Source organism: Triticum aestivum, chromosome 2A, assembly GCF_018294505.1.
Source record: "Triticum aestivum cultivar Chinese Spring chromosome 2A, IWGSC CS RefSeq v2.1, whole genome shotgun sequence".
Taxonomy (NCBI): Eukaryota; Viridiplantae; Streptophyta; class Magnoliopsida; order Poales; family Poaceae; genus Triticum; species Triticum aestivum.
Genome location: NC_057797.1, coordinates 698,874,294 through 698,884,026, shown reverse-complemented (window position 1 = coordinate 698,884,026; position 9,733 = coordinate 698,874,294). Strand labels below are relative to the sequence as shown.

The following is a 9,733-nucleotide window of genomic DNA, read 5'->3' as shown; positions in this document are numbered from 1 at the left end:
CGTTTGGACCGCACAACGGACCGATACACGAACGTGTTGGATGGCTTCCGCGGTCCGGACAGCACGGTCCGGACGGTTGCGAAGGTTTGCGGGTCGGCGGCGTTGGAGATGCCCTAACGTTTCTGTATAATTTTGGCTCAAATGTTAGCAGTTTTCAATATGTTCAAACCGGTGATACTTTTAGTTGAACTCCTGTTTTGATGAATCCGTCCGACTATACACATGGTTTCATAGGCAATTCGTATCCTATGCGATTCGTATTCAACCGTGTACATTACTAGTTTACTACACACACCAAATCGGGGCGAGAGCACACACCAAATCCCTCCGTACGCGGCACCGTACGCGCACCACAGAAACTACCAAGGCCGCTCCGGCCGCCACCCGTGGTCCGCTTATGGAGAGTCCTCACGGCGCCTCCCCGGGAGAAGGCGGCGCCCTCTCGCCGTCGCCGGAGGCGGTGGGGATGCTGCACGAGATGGCGCTCCGGGACAGCCAGCAGGGGGAGGAGCCCGATCTGCCCGACGAGCAGCTGCGCTCCAACGACCAGCTCCAGAAAGACGAGGTACTCCCACTGCTACCTCGCTAGGGATTAACCCTCAAGCCTGTTTTCCGGAACCAGGTCGCGAATCCCTCTCGTGATCCCGGCCGTTCGCAGTTCGCAAACTGGAAATTACGAACACCCGTTGCAACTAATGCGCCCATGGACACCCGTTTTCTAGTCTGCAGATTGTGATTCGGAGTAGCTGGAACAGGCTAACAAATAGTAAGATCGCGAGATATCGTAAGGCCAGCTATACAAAGCTTTTGAAGTGAAAGCCTGCGTACGGCGCACAGCTCTGTATCGATGGTCTAGAAAAGATGGCTGCAGAATTAGAGTGGCTCTTCCAAGTTCCCTTTACCTTTAGAATGCAAAAATAATGATGGAATTGATGAAACAAAACCGCAAATATATATAAGTTAGTACCACATACTCCCTCTGTAAAGAAAAGTGATCTAAACGCTCTTGCATTTCTTTACAGAGGGAGTACTTTGTTCTGCGAGACTTTAACTGAAGAAAGTTCTATGCCAAAACACGTGTCAAGAAACAGATGTCGAATGCAGTATTGGTTTTCTCGAAACTAGATGAATGGACACTACAGTAAATTTCAGAACTCCGCCGTCGTAATTTTTCTCTGGTCTATGATTGCATAGATGCTGGCAGTGGAGGCAATTTATGGAGACAATTTAAACATTCTTGGTGAAAATTCTGTACCACGGTATTTCCAGGTATATCTGTTTTATATATTTATTATCTTCTTGAGGAAATTATTGTTGTTTTAATTGGTTTCAGACTCCAGGACCCAGCAATTACCAAAAAATCAACAAAGATTGTGTTACAGTTTTCCTTTTGTTTTCAATTCTTTGCAGATCTATGTATATTGCGAAATTCCAGATGGTATCAGTGTGTCCGCGGAACTCCGAGGTGTTGATGATTACCCAACCAAATTCAGTGTCGAGCACTTGGCTCCAATATCGCTGACATGCCTTATGCCTCCATCTTACCCAAGCCATCATTCTCCATACTTTACCCTCGCAGTACAATGGTTGGATAGTGTGAAGATTTCCTCCCTATGTGACATGCTCGAATCGCTCTGGGCGCAGCAACCTGGACAGGAAGTTGTTTTTGAGTGGGTCCAATGGCTGCAGAGCTCTTCGCTCTCTCATCTTGGTTTTGATGACGGAATAGTAATAAGGGATTCTGATAGTACGATGGATCATGTGGATGTTCGCGTTGTTGGAGGGATTCTGTCTGTAGAGGATGTTGTTCAACAGTTGATCAGCTACAATGAAGAGCAATGCCAAGAATCGTTTCTTCAGGGCTTTCATGTTTGCATGATCTGTTTCAGTGAGTACAAAGGTAAGTCGGATGCTCCATCCATGCTCATGTACTCCCACAAGTGCTAATTGCTGTACCGGGTTATGTATTATAGATTAACTTATGCAAGACTCACAGTTCGTTATTTCACAACTCCAGCTCTTTCATACTCCTAACTTAAATTTGTTGTTCTTGAACAGTAAGGGAGAGTGCTAGCGATAATAGGTATCTATTCGACACCGTACTGGGGCTCCATGGAGTCAGGGCACCATGGTTTCAAATGCACAAATCCAATCCAAAAGTTGGATATATTTTTCAGAAATTTTAGCCCTGGGGTATATACCCAATTATAAGAATTAGCATACTTTGCAATGCACATACATTTCAAATAAAACACTCGAATTTGGATATTGCAGGGCATATCTATTCACATGCCATACTGTTTTCATATAAAATCCCGCACATGCCCGCACTCTAATGAACATTATAAAAAAATACTATGTTAATATTAGTTCAAACTTTTTTCAGTTAGTTTGTATACAAGTTAAACCTGACAAAGGAAATACAAAATTCTTTTGGGCCCCATACCTAGACGAAACTAACGAATTTGTTGCATGGTGCCCCTGCTACCTGTATATACTGTGAGTAAATCAAAGTGATTTAGAATGTTCTGCTGGAACAAAGGTACAGCTCAAACACCTAAAGATAGCTTATCTTCCCTGCAAAAGTTAAATATTGAGCTTCTTTACAAAATTTCTATAATTGACAAGATGAGCATGAACAACTCCGCCTATGTTGTCGCAACATAGCCGGTCCCAAGCCCGGGTAAAGGAGGAGGGTTGTGATAGGCTTGGCGAGCCAACGTACAAACTCAGCCACTCTTATGGAGATGAAACCCAAAAGAGATCTTATGGGTTTCACCTCTAGCCTACCCCAACTTGTTTGGGACTAAAGGCTTTGTTGTTGTTGTTGACAAGATGAGCATGAACAATCCAAGTTCCACCATGTCCTGAGTCTGGAATATCTAAAAGTTAAATCTGTATCTTTTGATTACTACCAGGCATCGACTTCATAAAACTTCCATGCCGTCATTACTTTTGCCGGAATTGCATGGAGACATACTCACGGATGCATGTGAAAGAAGGATCAGTCATGAAAATTGTGTGCCCTGACAACAAATGCGGAGGTTTTGTTCCTCCTAATCTACTAAAGAGGTTGCTCGGAGAGTCAGATTTTGAAAGGTGGGAAAGACTGATACTTGAAAGGACTCTAGACGCAATGGCTGATGTAGCCTACTGTCCAAGATGTCAGACAGCTTGCCTGGAAGATGAGGACAACGCCCAGTGCCCCAAGTGCCTCTTCAGCTTCTGCACCCGCTGCAGAGATCGTCGTCACATAGGGGAGAAATGCCTTACTCCAGAAGAAAAACTTCTCTCCTTGCAGGTTCAGAATCCCTCTAAGCACTAAATATCTCCTTTTTGTAGTAAGTATTATCTACCAGCTCATTCTCTATTCTTGACCACATTTGGTTTTGATGCCGTATTTGTCCCAACCGAACCTGGTCCAAAGGACAAAATTTTGTAGCCCAACTGGTGTTATGTGCAACATTTGAACATATCTAGTCCATGCAACTAGCAACACAATATACTGGCATGAAGTGCAATTTACTCAAAGAAAATACATTACATGATCACTCTATTTGCTGCCTCATCAAGGCGTTCTTCTTAATGCAAAGATGCCCAGGCCTTCCGCACATTTAGAACAAATATAACTCTACGTATATATTATATCTGTATTCTGGATACAGTAACTATTCATAAACTAATTTTCTTTTCAGCAGAATACATCCTTTTACTTATATGATATTATTTCTAGAAAAATGGACGCTCGAAGTTCCAGCATTTCTGTTAGGGCTATTCATCATTTGTCATAGTGGTGTTCCGTTCAATGAGAACAATATTGAGATCACTGTGTTGAGTGTGTTTTTTTTGTTTTTTTTTGTACAGGAACGTGAAAAGGTACGCCACTTAAACAAAGGCGGTACTGGACCTAGTAAATTGGTGGATGAATTATCTAGTATCAAGGAAATACTTCGTTCTTGTGTTCCATGTCCGCATTGTGGTACTGGCATCACACGTGTGTCAGGCTGCAACCATATGCTTTGTAAGAACTGTGGTAAGTTGTTCTGCTATGGCTGTGGCAAGCCACTAACTCCTGCTCATACAAGGTACATTCTTCTGATAAAAATGTGATCTATCAAATATGCTGTCTGGTAGCTATTCTCTGGATACCAAATCTGAACCTATGCTCCCCTTTGAAAGTGAACAATGCAGAATCGATTATGAGAAGCGGACAGCAAAGGTGGATTTGGTTGACGCTGTCAAAGAGCTACAGAAAAAACTGAAAGTGGGTGGATACAAACCGCATCCATGCCCGAATTGCCACCTGATAACTTACAAGGTGAAGTTTTGGTCTCTTCCGAATATCATATGGATCGGTGATCCTTTTTACTGTGATCTGAATATAGCTGTAGTTTATTTTTCACTTGGTTCTGGTAAATGAAGACTCTGTCTCTGATGTGAGCAGCTGGGAAACAACAACCATGTCTTCTGCGAGGGATGCCAGGTTCATCATTGTGCTCTGTGCCGGAAGGTGGTGCGGAAGAGCTCGGAGCACTATGGCCCTCGAGGGTGCAAGCAGCACACTGTCGACCCCGAGGTTGCTCGGGCTAGACCAAAGAAGAACGATGACTCTCAATCAGAATCCTTGTGAGGGTTTATCATAGGGCGAGCATTGGTTTTGGCTACAGGGAGGCCATTCCTCATTTAGAAGAACAGGTTTATTCCCTACAAGTATATATACAGTTTCAATTTTAAAATAGCAATAGTTGCGCCGACAGTTTCAATTTTACCGAGCATGTCATCGATGATTAGTGAATCTCTGAACCCTGATAATCATTCTATTTTTATGTTAAGCAACATCAGTTCCGTAAAAGGCCTTCGTAACTGCAAAGTTTGCTGGATTCAGTATACCATAATGTTTCAGGCTACACTTATTATATAAGAAAAAGGGTTTCCCCCGCTTTATAGATAAAGCATCACCGAACAACCGAATCCTGCCTATACAAACACACACACACCACATCACACCCACCCAAGGCTGGATACAAGGATGCTGATAACGGCAACACTACCCCAACAAAATCCTAGCCAACATCAGATGAACACAATAAGCACTACTACGAAGATGTCAGGGCCCTCGACTGTGGGCGGGCCACCGCGAAGAGGAGAAGCCGTGTAAGACGAGCAATGAGTTCCAAAGCGGCGCCTTCAGCAAGGGAACGACACCATCGTGTCGCCACCGCCCAATCCAAGGATTAGAGTTTCCCCAGAGCACTCCGACGACAAATGAGATGCCGCGACGGCACCTTCAAGAAGGGGGCGGCGCTAGAACACCGCCGCCGTCGGCTTGGCAAAGCAGAATGGATTTTCACCCCGGCCAACACTCATCGTCACTGGATTGGATGAACTACTCACCCCGGTCAACACGCCGCCCACACGGCCATGCTGATCGGATAGCGCCCGAGCCGCGTGCTCCGCCCATGAGCACCGGTTACCACCAACCGGGCTGCTGCCACGGCATCCGAGCCCCACCCTCAACCAGGACACACCAAACAGACGCGGCTGACCGGAACGAAGCGAAAGCTCGCCTTCCACCCCAAAGCCGACACCTTGGCATAGTCGATGACCTCGGCGGCCGGATCAGGGCCAGGGGAACTCCGGCGGCCACCCACAACGGCCGCCAGATGCAACGGAGGGGGCACCCTGCCCCTTCCCGAAGTCCCCTGCCACCACCAGCAAGCCTCCCGCGCACCACCACACCATGGCGCCACCTCGGCCTGACAAGCCCGTCGCTGAGTCCAAAGAAGAGGGAGGGAGCTCACCTGAGTCCGACGCAGACGAACCACCGCCGGAGAGACCCGTCGTTGCCGCGCGCAGATCGGATAACCACCAGGCCGCAGCAGCACCGCTGCAGGCCACCCCACTCCGAAGTCAAGACCGACCTTGGCCACCGCCCCGCGCCGCCCGCCGCCATCCGCGCCAGCACGCCACCGCCCAGATCGGGACCCCCCGCGATCGCCATGATAACCCACAAGTATATGGGATCGCAACAATTTTCGAGAGTAGAGTATTCAACCCAAATTTATAGATTCGACACAAGGGGGAGCCAAAGAATATTTGCAAGTATAGCAGCCGAGTTGTCAATTCAACCACACCTAGAGATTAATTATCTGCAGCAAGGTGATCAGTATCAAAGTAGTAGTGCAACAGTGACGATAGCAGTAGTAACTTAGCAAGAACAATATAAGATAAATTCATAGGCATTGGATCAGTAATTTGTTGGATGATATTCATCATGTGACAGTCATAACCTAGGGCGATATGGCACTAGCTCCAGTTCATAAATGTAATGTAGGCATGTATTTCGTAAATAGTCATACGTGCTTATGAAAAGAACTTGCATGACATCTTTTGTCCTACCCTCCCGTTGCAGCGGGGTCCAATTGGAAACTAAGGGATATTAAGGCCTCCTTTAAATAGAGAACCGGAACAAAGCATTAACACACGGTGAATACATGAACTCCTCAAACTACGGTCATCACCGAGAGTGGCCCGACTATTGTCACTCCGGAGTTGCCGGATCATAACACGCAGTAGGTGACTATAACTTGCAAGATCGGATCTAGAACATGGTTATAATGGTGATAACATAAACAGTTCAGATCTAAAATCATGGCACCCGGGCCCAAAGTGACAAACATTAAGCATGACAAAGTCATAGAAACATCAACCTCAGAACATAGTGGATACCAGGGATCAGCCCTAACAAAACTAACTAGATTACATGATGAATCTCATCCAACTCCTCACCGACCAGCGAGCCTACGAAGGAATTACTCACTCTCGATGGGGAGCACCATGGAATTGGCGATGGAGAAGGGTTGGTGATGACGAAGATCGAAGATCCCCCTCTCCGAAGCCCCAAACGGACTTCAGATTTGGCCTCCCGATGAAGAACAGAAGGTGACGACGGCTTCGTCTCGTGGATCGCGATAATTCTTTCTCCCTGATTTTTTCCGAAAAAATATGATTTTATAGCGTCGGTTTCAAGGTTTGCGGGGCCACCAGGTGGGGAGAACCCACCTGGGCGCGCCCTGGTGGGTTGTGCCCACCCAGGTGCCCCCCTCCGGTGGTTCTCAGCTCCAGAAATTACCTTTTATATTGTATAAAAAATCCTCGCAAAGTTTCATTACATTCCGAGAACTTTTATTTCTGCACAAAAACACCACGGTAGTTCTGCTGAAAACAGTGTCAGTCCGGGGTTAGTTTCATTCAAATCATGCAAATTAGAGTCCAAAACAAGAGGAAAAGCGTTAGAAAAAGTAGATACGTTGGAGACATGTCACGCCACGCCACAAACGAGCCCGCCGCTCGACACCGTGTCCCCACCAGGCAACCCCGCCGTTAAACTCGAGAACGTCGCCGTGCCGCCGGCCCCACGAAAGCCCGGCGCCCCCACTCGACCGGCCGTCTCGCGCCAGCCGTGAAGCACGAGGGGGGAGGAAGAAGAGGCCCCACCGGCCGGGCTTCACCCGACGGTGTCGCTGGGCGGCGGCGAGGAAGGAGAGCAGAGGAGAGGGGGGTCGGGTCGCGGCAGCTAGGGTTTCCCCGGGCCGCTCGCGAGAGCGACACGGGAGGGGAGGGGGGAGAGGGGAGCGTTGTTTTTGTTTGGAAAAAATAAGTATACGTTGCTTCCTTTTGTGCGCTCATATATCTTAAGTACTTGATCTCTGGACAGTAAACTTCGTCTTGGCATTGAGTTATTGCTGCCCGTCCATTGGAACAAGATCCTCTACCTAAGTGCCAGCACACCCAGCACTTCTGCTCAATGAAAGCGTATTTTACACATCAGTAACTTGTTGATATGATCTAGTACCTCTTTTTACCTGTGGTATATGATCTAGTACTACTAAGACCCGCCATGCTAGGCCAGCAATAGCGCAAGCGACAAGGAGGTAACCCTAGCCGCCATCGCTGGGCCTCTTCCCTCTCCTTTCCTCCTCCCTCTCCTCCGTCAAAGGGCTAGGCCAGGCGAAGCCTAGTCGGGCCGGTGACAATGGGATCTCTCGCCCCTTAGTTGGGTGTTCTGGCGTGGGCTAGCGCTGTCTGGCTAAGGTGTAGCAGTGCGGCGGTGGACCTTCATGGTGGCGGCAGCACAACGGGCAACGTGGTGGTGGCGGTGGTGGTGTTGGGCTATGCTAGATGCATTGGCTGCAATATAAAAAAATCAATTTTGCTAAAGCACATGATATGCCATAAGTAAAGGACTTCCCCTCTCGTTAGGGTTTCTCTCTCCCCTCGAGCGACAGCGACGCTGGCACCGTAGGGATCTTCTCTCCCCGGCTGTTCACCCCCTTCCGGCGATCGCTGTGGCCCTCGGCCGCCGCGGCGCTCGGGGAGGGCGGGGACTTCTTTGGGACCTACCGCTCGCGGATCCCTAACCTCGAGCAAGCGCATGATGGGTTCGACTTTATCTGGATCGAGTACGGCTGCGTCCGATCTGGCTGCGATGATGGAGGAACTTGGCTTGAAAGAAGATGATCTGGTTGATGTCGTGGTGGAAGACACCGAGCTGCCGAAGGAAGAGACACGCTGGATGGCTCTGGCTAGGATTCACACAGAGAAAACATACAACCAATATTGGTTTTATAGGAATATGAGAGTGGCCTGGGACCTAGCTCAGGAGGTGAAGATCAGACCACTTGAAGATAATCTGTACTCAATGCAATTCTCCTGCCTGGGTGACTGGGAGAGGGTTATGGGAGATGGCCCTTGGAACTTCAAGGGTAAAGCAGTAGTTCTCTCGGAGTACGATGGCTTCACAAAGCTGTCGTCTATAGAGCTCAATAAATTGGACATATGGATTCAGATTCACGACCTGCCGGACGGCTTCTTCTCTAAGGTCAAAGCTTTGTTGGCGAATGTGGGAGAATTCATATATGCGGAGCCTAGATCCCCGGATTTTGAAGGAAACTTTGCTAGAGTTCGAGTCAGGATCGATGTCACTAAACCCTTGAAGAACGCTATCTCATTGGTAATAAGGAAGAAGGATTCGGTGGAGCGAGTGATCTTTAGAGTTAAATATGAAAGATTGCCGGATTGGTGTGCAGTTTGAGGACATCTCGGCCACCAACACAAAGAGTGCGGGGATGGGGTCCATGCCCCAAAGACGCTGGTCTTCAAAGACATCAAGGCAACGTGGTTTAAAGGCCCCGGTAGTGGACCGGGCGAGAGCAGCAATGCAGGGAGAGGCCGTGGGGGAAGAGGAAGAGGACGTTCATACAATAGTGCTGATTTGTATGACGAACAGTATCGTGAGGAACGGGATCAGCGAGATGGAGATGTAGCAATGACGGAGGTTGATCGCAATAGGAAGAGAGGGGCCAATGATCCAAAAACCACGCTCCCAACCTCTTCAGTACAACAGACGAAGCAACTGTTTCTGCCATCACCTGCGGTGCCTCTCAGCCCTCCTCCCAAGCAGGATCTGAAGAGATCGAAGTCAGCCTCGCCTAATGAGACAGCTCTAGAGAAGCTTACAGATTTCACCAAAAACCTTGATGCGCGTTTGGCGGGCTCCCATGGGGAGTCTCGCCATGCGCAATGAGTCTACTCTGTTGGAACTGCCGCGGGGCTGGCAAACCCGCGACAGTTCGTGAGCTTCGTGACCTCATGAGGCAACATGCCCCCTCTATCGTGTGTATTCTAGAAACCCAAATAGAGGGTACTCGTGTTGAGAATTTAGTTGGCAATT

The 9,733-nt window shown here is 48.2% G+C and overlaps 1 protein-coding gene and 1 pseudogene across 1 annotated transcript; both read left to right on the top strand.

Annotated features, from left to right (window-relative positions):
* Positions 1-283: 283 nt before the first annotated feature.
* LOC123186017 (E3 ubiquitin-protein ligase RNF14) lies at positions 284-4,872 on the top strand. The gene is made up of 7 exons (XM_044597815.1): positions 284-565; positions 1,195-1,269; positions 1,411-1,900; positions 2,919-3,301; positions 3,865-4,085; positions 4,180-4,318; positions 4,445-4,872. The coding sequence occupies exons 1-7, from the start codon at positions 398-400 to the stop codon at positions 4,628-4,630; spliced, it is 1,662 nt and encodes a 553-aa protein (XP_044453750.1). The 5' UTR covers positions 284-397; the 3' UTR covers positions 4,631-4,872.
* Positions 4,873-9,328: 4,456 nt separating this feature from the next.
* The window catches only part of LOC123191874 (uncharacterized), a 29,012-nt pseudogene continuing 28,607 nt past the window's right edge, over positions 9,329-9,733 (top strand).

Coding starts and splice junctions, on each gene's coding strand:
- LOC123186017 (XM_044597815.1), top strand. CDS start 398: ATGGAGAGTCCTCACGGCGCCTCCCCGGGAGAAGGCGGCGCCCTCTCG. Junction 566..1,194: donor ACCAGCTCCAGAAAGACGAG/GTACTCCCACTG, acceptor ATGATTGCATAG/ATGCTGGCAGTGGAGGCAAT. Junction 1,901..2,918: donor CTGTTTCAGTGAGTACAAAG/GTAAGTCGGATG, acceptor GATTACTACCAG/GCATCGACTTCATAAAACTT.